Genomic DNA, 24430 nt, shown 5'->3' on the forward strand with positions numbered 1-24430 from the left:
CTATAAACTTAACTATGAAAGTTTTACTTACAAATATTATGATTCTTTGTTTTATTTGAGAAGAATGTGAAACAGGAAGGGATTTGACACTACTGCAAATGTATAACAGCAGTCGGTCTGTATATTTACTTACTGCTCAACAATTATTTACATTGTTGTGTCAATAGAAAATGTGTGATGCATTTATATTCATTTGTTCATTTTGTCAGAGGAAAAACTGTAATGACCGAGGATGGATATAATACTCATTTGCTTTCAATCGAATGACAAATACACATCATTGGTTTTCTACTAATCCCGTATTGTTATATCCTTTTTATTTTAGAAGAAGCACTCAAAATAATTTCATTTTTTGTAGGTTAATAATAGTAGAAGCAATAATTTATTTTTTTGGATTTTTTAGCATTACAGATATGACGTATCTGGTGGCATTTATAATTCTAACTAGATTTCTACTAGTACAAGGTGAGTACATGAAACTAATATTTACATATTGTAAACTCAATTGAATACCGATTTAAAGTAAATTACCAAAACAAAATATTGTTAATAAGCAGAGAAGAGAATAACAATGAGATAAGAAACCTACAAAGAGCAAAATATACGAATCAAGACGAACAACAATAACACGTTTGCTGCGACTGAAGGGTTTGTTAGGTCTTTAGCTTACATCAATTATTCAGGCCAATACATATACAATGATATCATATTGCCGTAAAGAGCATCGAAGAGGAGTTCGATTTGTTCGTCATGTTTGTATTAAGAACATACTAGTGATTTTTTGACGATGAGTTTATTAACGCAAAATAAGCATTGTTATGCTTTACTTCCTGACTAGTTTCTTCATTGAAATGAGGCAAATGATATATAGGAGTCTTTCAGAAATAAAAAAAAGCGTAGAATAGTTTGCAGAACACATTATAAATCAGAATTTTCACATGAAAATAAATAAATTGATTCTAGTTTTGACATACACACAAGTTTGTTGGTCTTGTTTACATTACGTAAGCTGTTGAAGATAAGTAGTTTGTTAAAGTCATTATTGTTTGAATACCTTTCATATACCCAACATTGTAGCGATTTTCTCAAGATAGGAAAACAAATATATTGTAGGTATTTTAGAATGGAAAGTTATTAAAACAATAACAGATTATGGACAAAATGTGACATTATTTTGCAATGTGTCAAACTGCTGTCCACAATTTGCAGGATGGAATAAGTACACTCCAAACGAAACGATAATATTGATAGATGTTAAAACATGGACACCTTCTAAAAAATATGATGGAAAGGTTTTAAAGGATGGATACACATTAGTTATACAAAATCTGACAAATGAAGATTTGAATGTGTCATATGCTTGTGTGTATGGCTCCATATTTGGCGACCAACGAACTCTGTTGGAAGAGAATGTTTTTAATTGTAAGTACTAGCTACCACTGAGTGAATATGTACATGTAATTTGATAAACGTAATGTAATATCAATATATAAGAATGTCGTTTGGGTTGAAATAGAATTGAACAAACGTAGATATGTTTTTTTTTGTAAAAGCAACAGTAACTGTCTGATTGGTGTGTTTTACCCCTCATATTTCTTTCCCAAACAGCCACATTGTATATCATATATACTGTCTATCCCAAGTTATGAGCCAATATTTAAATGTTGTTGTTGGTCGTTGCTGCATATCATATTTGTTTTTCGTTCTTTATTCTGTACATAAATCAGGTCGTTAGTTTTACACGCTGATATTGTTTTACATTTGTTATTTCCGGGTCTTTTCTATCTAACTATATGGTACTGGTATGTATTCTGCTCATTGTTGAAAGTTGTACAGTGACCTCTAGTTTTGTTTAATCATTTGGTTTCCTGTGGAGAGTTGTCTCATTGGCAAACATACCACATCTTTTTTTTAGATTTATTTGATACGTGAATTGAGAAATAACTGTTATGGAAGTTTTCGTAAGTTATTTCTTTAACAGTTGTTTTACAATAGTCGCCCGTTACATCTTAATAATACACGGCATATGGTTATACAAATCGTGTATTTGGTACGCAAAACGCGTGTTTCAATTTCAAAAGACATATTCGTGATGAATCAAAAATGTTTCATGGACAAATTGATTATTTATAGACGGTGATGTGGTTAAAAAGATAACAAGAACTTCACTAGCAAAATTACAATATGAGATATCAGAAAGTATTTCACAAGGATGCATCACAGTTTCTTGGACAGTAAAACATTAAGAATGGATGTGTACTGTAAAAGAAATTCAGCGAGACAAGATTTTGAAACATATCATCAATCGACGGCTATGCATTTTAGTTTAATTATCCTTAAAGTATTGTTTTACATATTTCTACTTTTACTTTTTATGATCATGTTTACTAATATTAGAAGGTGAGAAACTGAACATCAAATGAGCAGCACGATGTTTACATAAGACAATAAATCAGAATTAATCAGTTGACTCCGTATTGGTGTTTCTGCCACACAACGATAATGGTCTACCATTTGTTAGGCTTTTGTAATTCAGTTTTACGTATTTTAGGAGAAAGTACTAAAAAAACCAGGAAAAGATCATAGACCTTTACACGAGGTAGATACCTTATCTAATTAAAATGATTTCATCAATGAATTCAAATTAAAAATAACAAATGGCTGATGCTGTTAAATATCATTTTGAAGTTGCATATTGACACCAAATGAAAAATTTGTAGTCTTTAAAACTTCGACTTATGTTTATTCATTCTACATGTTATTATTTATTCTATTAAGACATAAGTACTACTCAACAAAATAGTCCAGTTGATGACACAACCTTTTCTGCTGGAAAAATGTAAGTTTTTTTATATACTTAAATTCAAAAGCTTAAAGTAACTTCTGTCTGTATACTGTAATCTTTACATTAACTTTTTTCCGTTCCTATATCGATTTTATATTATTCAAATAACCACTGTTTTCATCTATACCTTCTACCTCACGTTGCCGCATTGTATTACGAAAGGACATGTCAGCTTAACAAAAATAGCAAATCCTTGACGTCGCTGTCATTAATTCTTTTGAACATCACCTGAACCTAATGTTTGAGAATCTTTACAACACTAATAAAGTGTAGCTGGTAAAAAAAACATAAATCGACAAATAATTGTTCTCATGAAAAATCAGAAAACATTTCATAGTGATACTTCATTGTAGCTTGGACGGTCAAATATAAGACAACAATTTCAAACAAATCTATAAGACCAACATGTTTATGAAATTAATGACAAACAATAAGAATTATTAATCATTTTGCTACGAGTTATTGACAAGACATCCGATTTTGTCTCAAAAGTATTCTGCTAAACAAACACGTTTTGTTGATTCACTCGTCACAATTAAATACATGTATTATAACAGCAAGAGATCTTTTTTGGCAAAATAGTATTCCTTGTCATTTTTTTTTACAATACGTTGGTATGAATGAGCTTTCTATTCCATTTGGTAATGGTCAGCTTTTAGGAACTTAGTATTGGTGTGTGTCCATCAGAACAATATAAAACGTGACTTAGGAGTGTGTCAATATAAGTGTACGATTGATCTAAAACGAATTGAATAGTTTCGTTTATATATAACTATGATTTTTTGTTCTTGACTAACTTTTTTTCTTTTTTGATATAAATAAGTTAGTCAAGAACCATGCATCAATTTGTAGAATTAAAAGTTTAGACAATAACTGTCAACTTTCTCTATTAAATATTGAGTACTACCAGCAAAATCGATTAACTATACACGTTATTCAATTTTTAAGCATTGTCGACTCATAATGTATTGTTATTGTATGTTTTACTGATTTCAGTGCTGGTATCATACTTGGAGTTTCTGCATTAGTATTATTTGGTATTGTCATTGTTTGTTTTTGGAAACGTAGGAAAAAAAGACCCAAAAACTTCAGAATCAGCATAAAAGGTATTTTGATATTCAATACAATCTGGGTTTCAAAAGGTTTTGGCTCACTTTATCATTTCAGTAAAAAAAATAATTAAGAAATGACTGTAATATTTTTTTTGTCTATGAAGAGATAACATCAACAATGTGGTGCACCCTGAATGCCCAGTGTAGCTGATTTTGTTTTAGTGTGCACCACATTTGTGTGTCATTTCGAAGAGACATAAAACATATAACAGTTGTTCTTTATAATTTAATTCTAAATTTCAATTAAGCTTGGGTTAATCATGAAATAACTTTATTGACGTCACGTTCACATGACAGAATTATGTATATGACCTGATAGACAAAAAACTGTCAGCCAATCAAAAGACGCGTAACATCCAAAATTAAATTATTAATTCATAATGTTATTCTTTCTGGTACGATTGTTCAGTTATGTTTAAAACCGTTATATAGTTTTAAATATATAAGGGTCAAACAACGAAAAACAGTCATAATAAAATCCTGCAAATCATCGGCATAAGATAATTATACAGACTGAAACAGTATTAGTCTCAAATAGCGTTAAAATCATACAAGTAAGATGAAATTTTATGGAACAAAAAGAATAACAAGATTATAATTGTATTTGTTTTGGAAACACAACATCAAACGGTTATCGGTAATGATAGATCTACTAAAATGAAAATGTTATTGAAAAAATAGAACGATTATATGTTGACAGTTTCACCTTCCTAGGTTTTGTGATTTAAATTAAGAAATCACTCAAGATATGTAAGTTGAATCAATAGATGCGTATAAGCCCAGGTTTTGAGTTCCAGACATTTTTGGTAGATGTCTCGTACTAGTGTATGGTAGTGTTATCATAAAATACAGAAGTTTTCATCTAAATTTTCAGATTCAGATGAAGAGGTGCCATTAATAAGTAAGTAATTTCCTTTGCAAATATACATGGTTTCTCGTTTCTCGTTTTGTTTATATAGATTAGACCGTTGGTTTTCCCGTTTGAATGGTTTTACACTAGTAATTTTGGGGCCCTTTATAGCTTGTTGTTCGGTGTGAGCCAAGGCTCCGTGTTGAAGGCCGTACTTTAACCTATAATGGTTTAATTTTTAAATTGTTATTTGGATGGAGAGTTGTCTCATTGGCACTCACACCACATCTTCCTATATCTATGGTGAATTACTATGTTATACTTCTATTGCTTCGATTATTCTTTAATCATTGTTTTATTTTACTTCAGAAGAAACTATATATTGATAAACAAATAAACCATGAATTAAATGTGTTCTGAATATTGTTTGCTAATGCTTGGTATGAAAATAAATACATACATGTACGGTCGTTGTGACTCATGTCACAATAGCTATTAATAGACTGCTATCAGCTTTATAAATCTTTGAATCTGTATATATCATAATGAATGCTATAATAGCGTACTTTTAAGATAAAAGAAGCATTTTGATCTTTCTAGTGAATATCTTGAGCCAGAACTATACATTGTAACTTATTATGATTAAAATGTATTTGATAATATGCATTTCATAAATATGTGTATGCGACTAATAAGGTTTGAATTGCCATGTCAACTATATAATATGATGCTAAGGATTTAATGTAAACGAGCATAACAAAACAAATAGAAGCATTCAAGTTGTTAAAACATTTTCAATGTAGTGTTTTTTTTTTTAACTTGTCATTTCTTTAACAGCTCCTTTTCTGGAAGAACCTAATGATATTCACTGCATAGAAGGTGAAGATGCAATTTTAACATGCAAACTTCGGCAGAACATTCCAACACTTAAATGGTTGAAAAATGGCAAAGAAATAACTCAAATTGAAAGGTGTATAATGTCAACGGTCGATACACAACACACACTTACAATACAGAACACCACAGAAAGTGACAGTGGAGACTATTATGTGCAAGTTGGAAAATTTTCCAAAAAAATACAACTCAATATTACAGGTAGATAAACTATTTCTAAAACTAAGATTTGAGCTTTAACTCAATTCCACAATAGTTGCGCTGGCAACTGAAATGAAATGATCTTAATATACTGAAAAAAAATAAAAATCACAAAAATACTGAACTCAGAGGAAAATCAATTTGGAAAGTCCATAATCACACGGCAAAATCAAAAAACAAAACGCATCAAAAACGAATGGACAAGAACTGTCATATTCCTGACTTGGTACAGGCATTTTCAAATGTAGAAAATGGTGGATTAAACCTGGTTCTATAGCGCTAACCCTCTCACTTTAATAACAGTCTCATCAAATTCCGTTACATTTACATGATGCGTTAAATAAACAGTCACAATCAATAAAATAGTCAAAATATGGGAACATCAGTCATCATCGTATAACAATTTAACTGAAGTTATTGATCATTGTGTTTTTGACACACACCAACATTAATATTTTTGAATTTACATTTTACCTATTAAAATAACATGTCGATTTGAGACACCTAAATATAGGGCAAATCTACAAAAAATGCAGATCCAGATTTTCTAATATATATTAAGAGTTAAAACAAGACTAAGCAAAGCAATGCAGATATTTTACTACTCAATCGATTCTGTAAAACTTCAATTGTTGGTAACATATCAATTTTATATAACTTTTGTGAATCACATGACACATCAATAACATTTTTGTTTATAAAAGTCCAGATGTTAATATAATTTGTTTCATGACAATACTCAAAATCTTACGGTTCGTGTGGATAAAAGACTAGTATCACCAGGGCAACAGTACTCATCAAATAGCACATTGACATTAATCAATATAGAATTGGAATCCATTGCATCAGAAATTGTCAGATATGATTAAAACCAACTATTTCGAAATAATACATAAAATGCACGACATAATGGAAATAAATTATACTGATCGTCTAAACCATGAACAAAAAAAGTAAGACCATAAAGAATTAATGCAAGGTAGCAGTATATTTGTTTTCATTTCATCATGGGTTGGGCATTTATATTTGATAATTTTACCCTGAGCGTTAGTGTCATCTCAGGATGACCAATATAAATATCTAACTCAAAAGTGAAAATAACCTATAGTTGGGTTTTTTTCTGCTGAGATCATGACCCGCTACTATATATTATTAAAAAATATACATTTTATAAATATCTGTTAGCAGTTTTAGAACACTATTTGATTGATGAAAATTAAGATAGATTGATGCGAAGCATTTAATTCAAACGTATTTTAGCAATCAAGTTTAACCATTCAATTAGTTCAGTCTTTATTTATCAATGTAGTGTTTTGAAAACATGATTGAATATTTTGTCGTCTCTACTACTTTTTTCATTTGTGTTTTTCTTTTCAACTTATGCATGTTCTTTCTGTAATACTTTATATTCTTTTTTTTTTGCCTGAAGAAATTGCATCTGTAGGTTCGATACTTTACAGAGACATTATTGATAAATGCACATAAAATATCAAAAATGCCCTCTTAAAAAGAAGATATTTGATAATTGCAAGAAACAACTCTGAACAAGATACAAAATGACAAAGAAATAAACAGCTACAATGAATCAAACGGCCTTGAACAATCACCAAAGCCCATACCTCTTAATCAGCTATAAAAGGGCCCGCTATGAAAAATATAGAACCATTTGAACTAAACAGCTGTAAATTTGTTATGCTTTTTACTTTCGTTCTTTCCATGTATGTTATAGTTTTTAAACAATTTTGTTATAGATCCTTTTCTGGAAGAACCCATTGATATTAAATGCATAGAAGGTGAAGATGCAATTTTAACATGCAAACTTCGGCCGAACATGCCAACACTTAAATGGTTGAGAAATGGCAAAGAAATATCTCAGATTGAAAGGTGTTTTATGTCAACGGTCGATACACAACACACACTTACAATAAAGAACACCACAGAAAGTGACAGTGGAGACTATTATGTGCAAGTTGGAAAATTTTCCAAAAAAATACAACTCAATATTACAGGTAAATAAACTATTTATAAAACTAAGATTTGAGTTTTAACTCAATTCCGCAATAGTTGCGCTGGCAACTGAAATGAAATGATCTTTATATACTGAAGTTATTGATCATTGTGTTTTTGACACACAGCAACATTGATAGTTTTAAATTTACAATTTGCTTAACAAAATAGCATTTCTGTTAAAGAATTTTTGAATGTAGTGCAAAACTGCAAAAATTAGAGATCTCGATCTTTTAATATAGATAAAGAGTTAAAACAAGGTTTAGCAAAGCAAAGCAGATATTTTACTACTCAATCGATTATGTAAAACTTCAATTGTTGGTAACATATCAATTTTATATAACTTTTGTGAATCACATGACACATCAATAACATTTTTTTATAAATATCAAGACGTTATTTAAAATTTTATCATGACAATACTGAAAATCGTACGATTTGTGTGGGTAAAAGACTATTATCACCAGGGCAACAGTACTCATCAAATAGCACATTGACATTATTCAATATAGAATTAGAGTTCATTGCATCAGATATGATTAAAACCATTTCGAAATTATACATAAAATGCACGACAGAATTAAAATAAATTAGACTGATCATCTTAACCATGAACAAAGAAAGTAAGACCACAAAGAAATAATGCATGGTAGCAGTAGATTTGTTTTCATTTCTTCATGGGTTGGGCATTTATATTCGATAATTTTACCCTCAGCGTTAGCGTCATCTGAGGACCACTAATATAAATATCTAACTCAAAAGTGAAAATAACCTATAGTTGGGTTTTTTTCTGCTGAGATCATGACCCGCAACTATATATTATTAAAAACTATACATTTTATAAATATCTGTTAGCAATTTTAGAACACTATTTGATTGATGAAAATTAAGATAGATTGATGCGAAGCACTTAATTCAAACATATTTCAGCGATCAAGTTAAAGCGTTCAATTAGTTCAGTCTTTAGTTTATCAATGTAGTGTTTTGAGAACATGATTGAATATTTTGTCGTCTCTACTACTTTTTTCATTTGTGTTTTTCTTTTCAACTTATGCATGTTCTTTCTGTAATACTTTATTATATTCTTTTTTTTTGCCTGAAGAAATTGCATCTGTAGGTTTAATACTTAAAAGAATCATTATTGATAGATGCACATAAAATATGAAAATGTGATATCTCAAAAAGAAGATATTTGATAATTGCAAGAAACAACTCTTAACAAGATACAAAATGACAAAGAAATAAACAGCTACAATGAATCAAACGGCCTTGAACAATCACCAAAGCCCATACCTCTTAATCAGCTATAAAAGGGCCCGCTATGAAAAATATAGAACCATTTAAACTAAACAGCTGTAAATTTGTTATGCTTTTTACTTTCGTTCTTTCCATGTATGTTATAGTTTTTAAACAATTTTGTTATAGATCCTTTTCTGGAAGAACCCATTGATATTCAATGCATAGAAGGTGAAGATGCAATTTTAACATGCAAACTTCGGCCGAACATGCCAACACTTAAATGGTTGAGAAATGGCAAAGAAATATCTCAGATTGAAAGGTGTTTTATGTCAACGGTCGATACACAACACACACTTACAATAAAGAACACCACAGAAAGTGACAGTGGAGACTATTATGTGCAAGTTGGAAAATTTTCCAAAAAAATACAACTCAATATTACAGGTAAATAAACTATTTATAAAACTAAGATTTGAGTTTTAACTCAATTCCGCAATAGTTGCGCTGGCAACTGAAATGAAATGATCTTTATATACTGAAGTTATTGATCATTGTGTTTTTGACACACAGCAACATTGATAGTTTTAAATTTACAATTTGCTTAACAAAATAGCATTTCTGTTAAAGAATTTTTGAATGTAGTGCAAAACTGCAAAAATTAGAGATCTCGATCTTTTAATATAGATAAAGAGTTAAAACAAGGTTTAGCAAAGCAAAGCAGATATTTTACTACTCAATCGATTATGTAAAACTTCAATTGTTGGTAACATATCAATTTTATATAACTTTTGTGAATCACATGACACATCAATAACATTTTTTTATAAATATCAAGACGTTATTTAAAATTTTATCATGACAATACTGAAAATCGTACGATTTGTGTGGGTAAAAGACTATTATCACCAGGGCAACAGTACTCATCAAATAGCACATTGACATTATTCAATATAGAATTAGAGTTCATTGCATCAGATATGATTAAAACCATTTCGAAATAATACATAAAATGCACGACAGAATTAAAATAAATTAGACTGATCATCTTAACCATGAACAAAGAAAGTAAGACCACAACGAAATAATGCATGGTAGCAGTAGATTTGTTTTCATTTCTTCATGGGTTGGGCATTTATATTCGATAATTTTACCCTCAGCGTTAGCGTCATCTGAGGACCACTAATATAAATATCTAACTCAAAAGTGAAAATAACCTATAGTTGGGTTTTTTTCTGCTGAGATCATGACCCGCAACTATATATTATTAAAAACTATACATTTTATAAATATCTGTTAGCAATTTTAGAACACTATTTGATTGATGAAAATTAAGATAGATTGATGCGAAGCACTTAATTCAAACATATTTCAGCGATCAAGTTAAAGCGTTCAATTAGTTCAGTCTTTAGTTTATCAATGTAGTGTTTTGAGAACATGATTGAATATTTTGTCGTCTCTACTACTTTTTTCATTTGTGTTTTTCTTTTCAACTTATGCATGTTCTTTCTGTAATACTTTATTATATTCTTTTTTTTTGCCTGAAGAAATTGCATCTGTAGGTTTAATACTTAAAAGAATCATTATTGATAGATGCACATAAAATATGAAAATGTGATATCTCAAAAAGAAGATATTTGATAATTGCAAGAAACAACTCTTAACAAGATACAAAATGACAAAGAAATAAACAGCTACAATGAATCAAACGGCCTTGAACAATCACCAAAGCCCATACCTCTTAATCAGCTATAAAAGGGCCCGCTATGAAAAATATAGAACCATTTAAACTAAACAGCTGTAAATTTGTTATGCTTTTTACTTTCGTTCTTTCCATGTATGTTATAGTTTTTAAACAATTTTGTTATAGATCCTTTTCTGGAAGAACCCATTGATATTCAATGCATAGAAGGTGAAGATGCAATTTTAACATGCAAACTTCGGCCGAACATGCCAACACTTAAATGGTTGAGAAATGGCAAAGAAATATCTCAGATTGAAAGGTGTTTTATGTCAACGGTCGATACACAACACACACTTACAATAAAGAACACCACAGAAAGTGACAGTGGAGACTATTATGTGCAAGTTGGAAAATTTTCCAAAAAAATACAACTCAATATTACAGGTAAATAAACTATTTATAAAACTAAGATTTGAGTTTTAACTCAATTCCGCAATAGTTGCGCTGGCAACTGAAATGAAATGATCTTAATATACTGAAGTTATTGATCATTGCGTTTTTGACACACAGCAACATTGATAGTTTTAAATTTACATTTTGCTTAACAAAATAGCATTTCTGTTAAAGAATTTTTGAATGTAGTGCAAAACTGCAAAAATTAGAGATCTCGATCTTTTAATATAGATAAAGAGTTAAAACAAGGTTTAGCAAAGCAAAGCAGATATTTTACTACTCAATCGATTATGTAAAACTTCAATTGTTGGTAACATATCAATTTTATATAACTTTTGTGAATCACATGACACATCAATAACATTTTTTTATAAATATCAAGACGTTATTTAAAATTTTATCATGACAATACTGAAAATCGTACGATTTGTGTGGGTAAAAGACTATTATCACCAGGGCAACAGTACTCATCAAATAGCACATTGACATTATTCAATATAGAATTAGAGTTCATTGCATCAGATATGATTAAAACCATTTCGAAATAATACATAAAATGCACGACAGAATTAAAATAAATTAGACTGATCATCTTAACCATGAACAAAGAAAGTAAGACCATAAAGAAATAATGCATGGTAGCAGTAGATTTGTTTTCATTTCTTCATGGGTTGGGCATTTATATTCGATAATTTTACCCTCAGCGTTAGCGTCATCTGAGGACCACTAATATAAATATCTAACTCAAAAGTGAAAATAACCTATAGTTGGGTTTTTTTTCTGCTGAGATCATGACCCGCAACTATATATTATTAAAAAGTATACATTTTATAAATATCTGTTAGCAATTTTAGAACACTATTTGATTGATGAAAATTAAGATAGATTGATGCGAAGCACTTAATTCAAACATATTTCAGCGATCAAGTTAAAGCGTTCAATTAGTTCAGTCTTTAGTTTCTCAATGTAGTGTTTTGAGAACATGATTGAATATTTTGTCGTCTCTACTTCTTTTTTCATTTGTGTTTTTCTTTTCAACTTATGCATGTTCTTTCTGTAATACTTTATTATATTCTTTTTTTTTGCCTGAAGAAATTGCATCTGTAGGTTTAATACTTAAAAGAATCATTATTGATAGATGCACATAAAATATGAAAATGTGATATCTCAAAAAGAAGATATTTGATAATTGCAAGAAACAACTCTTAACAAGATACAAAATGACAAAGAAATAAACAGCTACAATGAATCAAACGGCCTTGAACAATCACCAAAGCCCATACCTCTTAATCAGCTATAAAAGGGCCCGCTATGAAAAATATAGAACCATTTAAACTAAACAGCTGTAAATTTGTTATGCTTTTTACTTTCGTTCTTTCCATGTATGTTATAGTTTTTAAACAATTTTGTTATAGATCCTTTTCTGGAAGAACCCATTGATAGTCAATGCATAGAAGGTGAAGATGCAATTTTAACATGCAAACTTCGGCCGAACATGCCAACACTTAAATGGTTGAGAAATGGCAAAGAAATATCTCAGATTGAAAGGTGTTTTATGTCAACGGTCGATACACAACACACACTTACAATAAAGAACACCACAGAAAGTGACAGTGGAGACTATTATGTGCAAGTTGGAAAATTTTCCAAAAAAATACAACTCAATATTACAGGTAAATAAACTATTTATAAAACTAAGATTTGAGTTTTAACTCAATTCCGCAATAGTTGCGCTGGCAACTGAAATGAAATGATCTTAATATACTGAAGTTATTGATCATTGTGTTTTTGACACACAGCAACATTGATAGTTTTAAATTTACATTTTGCTTAACAAAATAGCATTTCTGTTAAAGAATTTTTGAATGTAGTGCAAAACTGCAAAAATTAGAGATCTCGATCTTTTAATATAGATAAAGAGTTAAAACAAGGTTTAGCAAAGCAAAGCAGATATTTTACTACTCAATCGATTATGTAAAACTTCAATTGTTGGTAACATATCAATTTTATATAACTTTTGTGAATCACATGACACATCCATAACATTTTTTTATAAATATCAAGACGTTATTTAAAATTTTATCATGACAATACTGAAAATCGTACGATTTGTGTGGGTAAAAGACTATTATCACCAGGGCAACAGTACTCATCAAATAGCACATTGACATTATTCAATATAGAATTAGAGTTCATTGCATCAGATATGATTAAAACCATTTCGAAATAATACATAAAATGCACGACAGAATTAAAATAAATTAGACTGATCATCTTAACCATGAACAAAGAAAGTAAGACCATAAAGAAATAATGCATGGTAGCAGTAGATTTGTTTTCATTTCTTCATGGGTTGGGCATTTATATTCGATAATTTTACCCTCAGCGTTAGCGTCATCTGAGGACCACTAATATAAATATCTAACTCAAAAGTGAAAATAACCTATAGTTGGGTTTTTTTTCTGCTGAGATCATGACCCGCAACTATATATTATTAAAAAGTATACATTTTATAAATATCTGTTAGCAATTTTAGAACACTATTTGATTGATGAAAATTAAGATAGATTGATGCGAAGCACTTAATTCAAACATATTTCAGCGATCAAGTTAAAGCGTTCAATTAGTTCAGTCTTTAGTTTCTCAATGTAGTGTTTTGAGAACATGATTGAATATTTTGTCGTCTCTACTTCTTTTTTCATTTGTGTTTTTCTTTTCAACTTATGCATGTTCTTTCTGTAATACTTTATTATATTCTTTTTTTTTGCCTGAAGAAATTGCATCTGTAGGTTTAATACTTAAAAGAATCATTATTGATAGATGCACATAAAATATGAAAATGTGATATCTCAAAAAGAAGATATTTGATAATTGCAAGAAACAACTCTTAACAAGATACAAAATGACAAAGAAATAAACAGCTACAATGAATCAAACGGCCTTGAACAATCACCAAAGCCCATACCTCTTAATCAGCTATAAAAGGGCCCGCTATGAAAAATATAGAACCATTTAAACTAAACAGCTGTAAATTTGTTATGCTTTTTACTTTCGTTCTTTCCATGTATGTTATAGTTTTTAAACAATTTTGTTATAGATCCTTTTCTGGAAGAACCCATTGATAGTCAATGCATAGAAGGTGAAGATGCAATTTTAACATGCAAACTTCGGCCGAACATGCCAACACTTAAATGGTTGAGAAATGGCAAAGAAATATCTCAGATTGAAAGGTGTTTTATGTCAACGGTCGATACACAACACACACTTACAATAAAGAACACCACAGAAAGTGACAGTGGAGACTATTATGTGCAAGTTGGAAAATTTTCCAAAAAAATACAACTCAATATTACAGGTAAATAAACTATTTATAAAACTAAGATTTGAGTTTTAACTCAATTCCGCAATAGTTGCGCTGGCAACTGAAATGAAATGATCTTAATATACTGAAGTTATTGATCATTGTGTTTTTGACACACAGCAACATTGATAGTTTTAAATTTACATTTTGCTTAACAAAATAGCATTTCTGTTAAAGAATTTTTGAATGTAGTGCAAAACTGCAAAAATTAGAGATCTCGATCTTTTAATATAGATAAAGAGTTAAAACAAGGTTTAGCAAAGCAAAGCAGATATTTTACTACTCAATCGATTATGTAAACTTCAATTGTTGGTAACATATCAATTTTATATAACTTTTGTGAATCACATGACACATCAATAACATTTTTTTATAAATATCAAGACGTTATTTAAAATTTTATCATGACAATACTGAAAATCGTACGATTTGTGTGGGTAAAAGACTATTATCACCAGGGCAACAGTACTCATCAAATAGCACATTGACATTATTCAATATAGAATTAGAGTTCATTGCATCAGATATGATTAAAACCATTTCGAAATAATACATAAAATGCACGACAGAATTAAAATAAAGACTGATCATCTTAACCATGAACAAAGAAAGTAAGACCATAAAGAAATAATGCATGGTAGCAGTAGATTTGTTTTCATTTCTTCATGAGTTGGGCATTTATATTCGATAATTTTACCCTCAGCGTTAGCGTCATCTGAGGACCACTAATATAAATATCTAACTCAAAAGTGAAAATAACCTATAGTTGGGTTTTTTTTCTGCTGAGATCATGACCCGCAACTATATATTATTAAAAAGTATACATTTTATAAATATCTGTTAGCAATTTTAGAACACTATTTGATTGATGAAAATTAAGATAGATTGATGCGAAGCACTTAATTCAAACATATTTCAGCGATCAAGTTAAAGCGTTCAATTAGTTCAGTCTTTAGTTTCTCAATGTAGTGTTTTGAGAACATGATTGAATATTTTGTCGTCTCTACTACTTTTTTCATTTGTGTTTTTCTTTTCAACTTATGCATGTTCTTTCTGTAATACTTTATTATATTCCTTTTTTTTTGCCTGAAGAAATTGCATCTGTAGGTTTAATACTTAAAAGAATCATTATTGATAGATGCACATAAAATATGAAAATGTGATATCTCAAAAAGAAGATATTTGATAATTGCAAGAAACAACTCTTAACAAGATACAAAATGACAAAGAAATAAACAGCTACAATGAATCAAACGGCCTTGAACAATCACCAAAGCCCATACCTCTTAATCAGCTATAAAAGGGCCCGCTATGAAAAATATAGAACCATTTAAACTAAACAGCTGTAAATTTGTTATGCTTTTTACTTTCGTTCTTTCCATGTATGTTATAGTTTTTAAACAATTTTGTTATAGATCCTTTTCTGGAAGAACCCATTGATAGTCAATGCATAGAAGGTGAAGATGCAATTTTAACATGCAAACTTCGGCCGAACATGCCAACACTTAAATGGTTGAGAAATGGCAAAGAAATATCTCAGATTGAAAGGTGTTTTATGTCAACGGTCGATACACAACACACACTTACAATAAAGAACACCACAGAAAGTGACAGTGGAGACTATTATGTGCAAGTTGGAAAATTTTCCAAAAAAATACAACTCAATATTACAGGTAAATAAACTATTTATAAAACTAAGATTTGAGTTTTAACTCAATTCCGCAATAGTTGCGCTGGCAACTGAAATGAAATGATCTTAATATACTGAAGTTATTGATCATTGTGTTTTTGACACACAGCAACATTGATAGTTTTAAATTTACATTTTGCTTAACAAAATAGCATTTCTGTTAAAGAATTTTTGAATGTAGTGCAAAACTGCAAAAATTAGAGATCTCGATCTTTTAATATAGATAAAGAGTTAAAACAAGGTTTAGCAAAGCAAAGCAGATATTTTACTACTCAATCGATTATGTAAAACTTCAATTGTTGGTAACATATCAATTTTATATAACTTTTGTGAATCACATGACACATCCATAACATTTTTTTATAAATATCAAGACGTTATTTAAAATTTTATCATGACAATACTGAAAATCGTACGATTTGTGTGGGTAAAAGACTATTATCACCAGGGCAACAGTACTCATCAAATAGCACATTGACATTATTCAATATAGAATTAGAGTTCATTGCATCAGATATGATTAAAACCATTTCGAAATAATACATAAAATGCACGACAGAATTAAAATAAATTAGACTGATCATCTTAACCATGAACAAAGAAAGTAAGACCATAAAGAAATAATGCATGGTAGCAGTAGATTTGTTTTCATTTCTTCATGGGTTGGGCATTTATATTCGATAATTTTACCCTCAGCGTTAGCGTCATCTGAGGACCACTAATATAAATATCTAACTCAAAAGTGAAAATAACCTATAGTTGGGTTTTTTTTCTGCTGAGATCATGACCCGCAACTATATATTATTAAAAAGTATACATTTTATAAATATCTGTTAGCAATTTTAGAACACTATTTGATTGATGAAAATTAAGATAGATTGATGCGAAGCACTTAATTCAAACATATTTCAGCGATCAAGTTAAAGCGTTCAATTAGTTCAGTCTTTAGTTTCTCAATGTAGTGTTTTGAGAACATGATTGAATATTTTGTCGTCTCTACTTCTTTTTTCATTTGTGTTTTTCTTTTCAACTTATGCATGTTCTTTCTGTAATACTTTATTATATTCTTTTTTTTTGCCTGAAGAAATTGCATCTGTAGGTTTAATACTTAAAAGAATCATTATTGATAGATGCACATAAAATATGAAAATGTGATATCTCAAAAAGAAGATATTTGATAATTGCAAGAAACAACTCTTAACAAGATACAAAATGACAAAGAAATAAACAGCTACAATGAATCAAACGGCCTTGAACAATCACCAAAGCCCATACCTCTTAATCAGCTATAAAAGGGCCCGCTATGAAAAATATAGAACCATTTAAACTAAACAGCTGTAAATTTGTTATGCTTTTTACTTTCGTTCTTTCCATGTATGTTATAGTTTTTAAACAATTTTGTTATAGATCCTTTTCTGGAAGAACCCATTGATAGTCAATGCATAGAAGGTGAAGATGCAATTTTAACATGCAAACTTCGGCCGAACATGCCAACACTTAAATGGTTGAGAAATGGCAAAGAAATATCTCAGATTGAAAGGTGTTTTATGTCAACGGTCGATACACAACACACACTTACAATAAAGAACACCACAGAAAGTGACAGTGGAGACTATTATGTGCAAGTTGGAAAATTTTCCAAAAAAATACAACTCAATATTACAGGTAAATAAACTATTTATAAAACTAAGATTTGAGTTTTAACTCAATTCCGCAATAGTTGCGCTGGCAACTGAAATGAAATGATCTTAATATACTGAAGTTATTGATCATTGTGTTTTTGACACACAGCAACATTGATAGTTTTAAATTTACATTTTGCTTAACAAAATAGCATTTCTGTTAAAGAATTTTTGAATGTAGTGCAAAACTGCAAAAATTAGAGATCTCGATCTTTTAATATAGATAAAGAGTTAAAACAAGGTTTAGCAAAGCAAAGCAGATATTTTACTACTCAATCGATTATGTAAAACTTCAATTGTTGGTAACATATCAATTTTATATAACTTTTGTGAATCACATGACACATCAATAACATTTTTTTATAAATATCAAGACGTTATTTAAAATTTTATCATGACAATACTGAAAATCGTACGATTTGTGTGGGTAAAAGACTATTATCACCAGGGCAACAGTACTCATCAAATAGCACATTGACATTATTCAATATAGAATTAGAGTTCATTGCATCAGATATGATTAAAACCATTTCGAAATAATACATAAAATGCACGACAGAATTAAAATAAATTAGACTGATCATCTTAACCATGAACAAAGAAAGTAAGACCATAAAGAAATAATGCATGGTAGCAGTAGATTTGTTTTCATTTCTTCATGGGTTGGGCATTTATATTCGATAATTTTACCCTCAGCGTTAGCGTCATCTGAGGACCACTAATATAAATATCTAACTCAAAAGTGAAAATAACCTATAGTTGGGTTTTTTTTCTGCTGAGATCATGACCCGCAACTATATATTATTAAAAAGTATACATTTTATAAATATCTGTTAGCAATTTTAGAACACTATTTGATTGATGAAAATTAAGATAGATTGATGCGAAGCACTTAATTCAAACATATTTCAGCGATCAAGTTAAAGCGTTCAATTAGTTCAGTCTTTAGTTTCTCAATGTAGTGTTTTGAGAACATGATTGAATATTTTGTCGTCTCTACTTCTTTTTTCATTTGTGTTTTTCTTTTCAACTTATGCATGTTCTTTCTGTAATACTTTATTATATTCTTTTTTTTTGCCTGAAGAAATTGCATCTGTAGGTTTAATACTTAAAAGAATCATTATTGATAGATGCACATAAAATATGAAAATGTGATATCTCAAAAAGAAGATATTTGATAATTGCAAGAAACAACTCTTAACAAGATACAAAATGACAAAGAAATAAACAGCTACAATGAATCAAACGGCCTTGAACAATCACCAAAGCCCATACCTCTTAATCAGCTATAAAAGGGCCCGCTATGAAAAATATAGAACCATTTAAACTAAACAGCTGTAAATTTGTTATGCTTTTTACTTTCGTTCTTTCCATGTATGTTATAGTTTTTAAACAATTTTGTTATAGATCCTTTTCTGGAAGAACCCATTGATAGTCAATGCATAGAAGGTGAAGATGCAATTTTAACATGCAAACTTCGGCCGAACATGCCAACACTTAAATGGTTGAGAAATGGCAAAGAAATATCTCAGATTGAAAGGTGTTTTATGTCAACGGTCGATACACAACACACACTTACAATAAAGAACACCACAGAAAGTGACAGTGGAGACTATTATGTGCAAGTTGGAAAATTTTCCAAAAAAATACAACTCAATATTACAGGTAAATAAACTATTTATAAAACTAAGATTTGAGTTTTAACTCAATTCCGCAATAGTTGCGCTGGCAACTGAAATGAAATGATCTTAATATACTGAAGTTATTGATCATTGTGTTTTTGACACACAGCAACATTGATAGTTTTAAATTTACATTTTGCTTAACAAAATAGCATTTCTGTTAAAGAATTTTTGAATGTAGTGCAAAACTGCAAAAATTAGAGATCTCGATCTTTTAATATAGATAAAGAGTTAAAACAAGGTTTAGCAAAGCAAAGCAGATATTTTACTACTCAATCGATTATGTAAAACTTCAATTGTTGGTAACATATCAATTTTATATAACTTTTGTGAATCACATGACACATCAATAACATTTTTTTATAAATATCAAGACGTTATTTAAAATTTTATCATGACAATACTGAAAATCGTACGATTTGTGTGGGTAAAAGACTATTATCACCAGGGCAACAGTACTCATCAAATAGCACATTGACATTATTCAATATAGAATTAGAGTTCATTGCATCAGATATGATTAAAACCATTTCGAAATAATACATAAAATGCACGACAGAATTAAAATAAATTAGACTGATCATCTTAACCATGAACAAAGAAAGTAAGACCATAAAGAAATAATGCATGGTAGCAGTAGATCTGTTTTCATTTCTTCATGGGTTGGGCATTTATATTCGATAATTTTACCCTCAGCGTTAGCGTCATCTGAGGACCACTAATATAAATATCTAACTCAAAAGTGAAAATAACCTATAGTTGGGTTTTTTTTCTGCTGAGATCATGACCCGCAACTATATATTATTAAAAAGTATACATTTTATAAATATCTGTTAGCAATTTTAGAACACTATTTGATTGATGAAAATTAAGATAGATTGATGCGAAGCACTTAATTCAAACATATTTCAGCGATCAAGTTAAAGCGTTCAATTAGTTCAGTCTTTAGTTTCTCAATGTAGTGTTTTGAGAACATGATTGAATATTTTGTCGTCTCTACTTCTTTTTTCATTTGTGTTTTTCTTTTCAACTTATGCATGTTCTTTCTGTAATACTTTATTATATTCTTTTTTTTTGCCTGAAGAAATTGCATCTGTAGGTTTAATACTTAAAAGAATCATTATTGATAGATGCACATAAAATATGAAAATGTGATATCTCAAAAAGAAGATATTTGATAATTGCAAGAAACAACTCTTAACAAGATACAAAATGACAAAGAAATAAACAGCTACAATGAATCAAACGGCCTTGAACAATCACCAAAGCCCATACCTCTTAATCAGCTATAAAAGGGCCCGCTATGAAAAATATAGAACCATTTAAACTAAACAGCTGTAAATTTGTTATGCTTTTTACTTTCGTTCTTTCCATGTATGTTATAGTTTTTAAACAATTTTGTTATAGATCCTTTTCTGGAAGAACCCATTGATAGTCAATGCATAGAAGGTGAAGATGCAATTTTAACATGCAAACTTCGGCCGAACATGCCAACACTTAAATGGTTGAGAAATGGCAAAGAAATATCTCAGATTGAAAGGTGTTTTATGTCAACGGTCGATACACAACACACACTTACAATAAAGAACACCACAGAAAGTGACAGTGGAGACTATTATGTGCAAGTTGGAAAATTTTCCAAAAAAATACAACTCAATATTACAGGTAAATAAACTATTTATAAAACTAAGATTTGAGTTTTAACTCAATTCCGCAATAGTTGCGCTGGCAACTGAAATGAAATGATCTTAATATACTGAAGTTATTGATCATTGTGTTTTTGACACACAGCAACATTGATAGTTTTAAATTTACATTTTGCTTAACAAAATAGCATTTCTGTTAAAGAATTTTTGAATGTAGTGCAAAACTGCAAAAATTAGAGATCTCGATCTTTTAATATAGATAAAGAGTTAAAACAAGGTTTAGCAAAGCAAAGCAGATATTTTACTACTCAATCGATTATGTAAAACTTCAATTGTTGGTAACATATCAATTTTATATAACTTTTGTGAATCACATGACACATCAATAACATTTTTTTATAAATATCAAGACGTTATTTAAAATTTTATCATGACAATACTGAAAATCGTACGATTTGTGTGGGTAAAAGACTATTATCACCAGGGCAACAGTACTCATCAAATAGCACATTGACATTATTCAATATAGAATTAGAGTTCATTGCATCAGATATGATTAAAACCATTTCGAAATAATACATAAAATGCACGACAGAATTAAAATAAATTAGACTGATCATCTTAACCATGAACAAAGAAAGTAAGACCATAAAGAAATAATGCATGGTAGCAGTAGATTTGTTTTCATTTCTTCATGGGTTGGGCATTTATATTCGATAATTTTACCCTCAGCGTTAGCGTCATCTGAGGACCACTAATATAAATATCTAACTCAAAAGTGAAAATAACCTATAGTTGGGTTTTTTTTCTGCTGAGATCATGACCCGCAACTATATATTATTAAAAAGTATACATTTTATAAATATCTGTTAGCAATTTTAGAACACTATTTGATTGATGAAAATTAAGATAGATTGATGCGAAGCATTTAATTCAAACATATTTCAGCGATCAAGTTAAAGCGTTCAATTAGTTCAGTCTTTAGTTTATCAATGTAGTGTTTTGAGAACATGATTGAATATTTTGTCGTCTCTACTACTTTTTTCATTTGTGTTTTTCTTTTCAACTTATGCATGTTCTTTCTGTAATACTTTATTATATTCCTTTTTTTTGCCTGCAGAAATTGCATCTGTAGGTTTAATACTTAAAAGAATCATTATTGATAGATGCACATAAAATATGAAAATGTGACCTCTCAAAAAGAAGATATTTGATAATTGCTAGAAACAACTCATATTAAGAGACAAGTTGACAACTATTAAAAATATACATTTAATAAATATCTGTTAGCAATTTTAGAGCACTATTTGATTGATGAAAATTAAGATTGATTGATGCGAAGCATTTAATTCAAACATATTTGAGCAATCAAGTTAAACCATTCAATTATTTTAGTCTTTCGTTTTTAATGTAGTGTTCTGAGAACATAATTAATAAATGGAAATACAATAAAAAAATTGAAAATCTAAAAAAAAGATGTGTGATAATTTTAAGATATAATTTTGGGTTTTACCTTTGGTTCATCTTTTTTTCTCCAAAATATTTTCATAAAATGGTAAGTCTTAATCATATTATCAGTTTTAACATGTATATGTTGTCACACATCAAATAGAAACATCTTCTGTGACTTTTCCATATTAAAGTATCTAGATTAAATAAATCTTTTTCATATCCATGATATATCAATAACATAGTTTGTTTTTTTTACAATAAGAGTCCAGAACACTGTTTAAATATTTTTATTCTTTGCAATACTGAAAGACTTGCAGTTCTTGTAGCACAAAAGATTCGTATGCCCTAGGCAACAGTTATATTCAGCTAAAAAACATAATTCAATATCAATTTAGATATGATCAGAAGGAACGATTTTGAGATAATACATAAAATGCACAGAAGACAAACATCACATTAGCCTTTTTTAACTGATTTGCATAGTACGTTCTTATGTTGCACTGTTACACAACTGTCCCAGGTTAACACGTTAAACCCCACAGCAATCTGTATGTATGTGCTTGTCCCCAGTCAGGAACATGTAATTCGGTGATTGTCGTTTTTAATGTGTTTAAAAATTTGTTTTTCATTATTTTTTTGTATATGAAATAGGCCGTTAGTTTTCTCGTTTGAATTGTTTCACATTTGTCATTTCGGGGCCTTTTATAGATGACAATGTGGTATGGGCTTTGATTATTGTTGAAGGCCGTACGGTGACCTATAGTTCTTAATTTCTATGTCATATGGTCTCTTGTGGAGAGTTGTCTCATTAGCAATCATACTGCATCTTCTTTTTTTATAAGCTGACCAAATGATGGCTTAGTAGACAATTACCTATCAATGAGTGCTTGTTTATGTGAATTTATACGTTCATCATACTAATATTCAATTGAATACAGTGGTCATAAAATGAAAGTATATAACAAAATCATATATTATCAGATAAATGATTCGGATGCATAAGTATCCCTTTTAAATGCTAGCAACCTTTCCAAAATATATAATAAGGACATATCATGTTTTCTTGGTGTAGCTGCTCTTTGATGTATCTCTTCATGTCAATTAACGGATGTATCTTAAGGTAAACTTTAAGGAAAAAGCCAATAAATTATACCATGAAAACCATTATTGATCGAAAGAAACTACCTGGTCAAATTGTAAAGTGTGTCAAACTCGACAAGTTATCTATGTTAACCTAAGTTACCAGATAACTTCATAGAGTTTATCTGCTGCAACTAATTGATGACTTACCATTTCACATTTTCAACGGTTTACCTATGATCGACAACCATTCGAAACTGTCAAAAAATCAACGAATAACAGTATTATAACAAACACATTTATACAAGATCTACCAAATGGAAGTAAAGCTGTTTCAATCAATGTATTGCCCACATGTTGTATTATCCATAAATGACACCTTGCATATATAGATAATTTCAGTGTATCCGATTATAGTATTATTGTTGATCAATTCAAAATAACTTATAAACCTCAATCTGACTTGCAGTGGAGATAAGGACTTTGAAAATTTAGAAAAACAAATTTTTGTTGATTTTTTTTTATATTGACAATGTTTCTGCCATTGAATAATAT

General features: G+C 29.6%; 1 protein-coding gene across 1 annotated transcript in view; it reads left to right on the forward strand.

Moving 5' to 3' along the window:
• Positions 1-413: 413 nt before the first annotated feature.
• The window catches only part of LOC134684819 (obscurin-like), a 29353-nt gene continuing 5336 nt past the window's right edge, over positions 414-24430 (forward strand). Inside the window, exons 1-16 of the mRNA XM_063544127.1 lie at positions 414-465; positions 1114-1422; positions 2134-2199; positions 2779-2839; positions 3842-3951; positions 4832-4858; positions 5645-5902; positions 7654-7911; positions 9335-9592; positions 11016-11273; positions 12698-12955; positions 14380-14637; positions 16059-16316; positions 17741-17998; positions 19423-19680; positions 21105-21362. Of these exons, the coding sequence (XP_063400197.1) occupies positions 414-465; positions 1114-1422; positions 2134-2199; positions 2779-2839; positions 3842-3951; positions 4832-4858; positions 5645-5902; positions 7654-7911; positions 9335-9592; positions 11016-11273; positions 12698-12955; positions 14380-14637; positions 16059-16316; positions 17741-17998; positions 19423-19680; positions 21105-21362 (3205 nt within the window). The remainder of the gene's footprint in view (positions 466-1113; positions 1423-2133; positions 2200-2778; positions 2840-3841; positions 3952-4831; positions 4859-5644; positions 5903-7653; positions 7912-9334; positions 9593-11015; positions 11274-12697; positions 12956-14379; positions 14638-16058; positions 16317-17740; positions 17999-19422; positions 19681-21104; positions 21363-24430) is intronic.

Source organism: Mytilus trossulus, chromosome 9, assembly GCF_036588685.1.
Source record: "Mytilus trossulus isolate FHL-02 chromosome 9, PNRI_Mtr1.1.1.hap1, whole genome shotgun sequence".
Lineage (NCBI taxonomy): Eukaryota > Metazoa > Mollusca > Bivalvia > Mytilida > Mytilidae > Mytilus > Mytilus trossulus.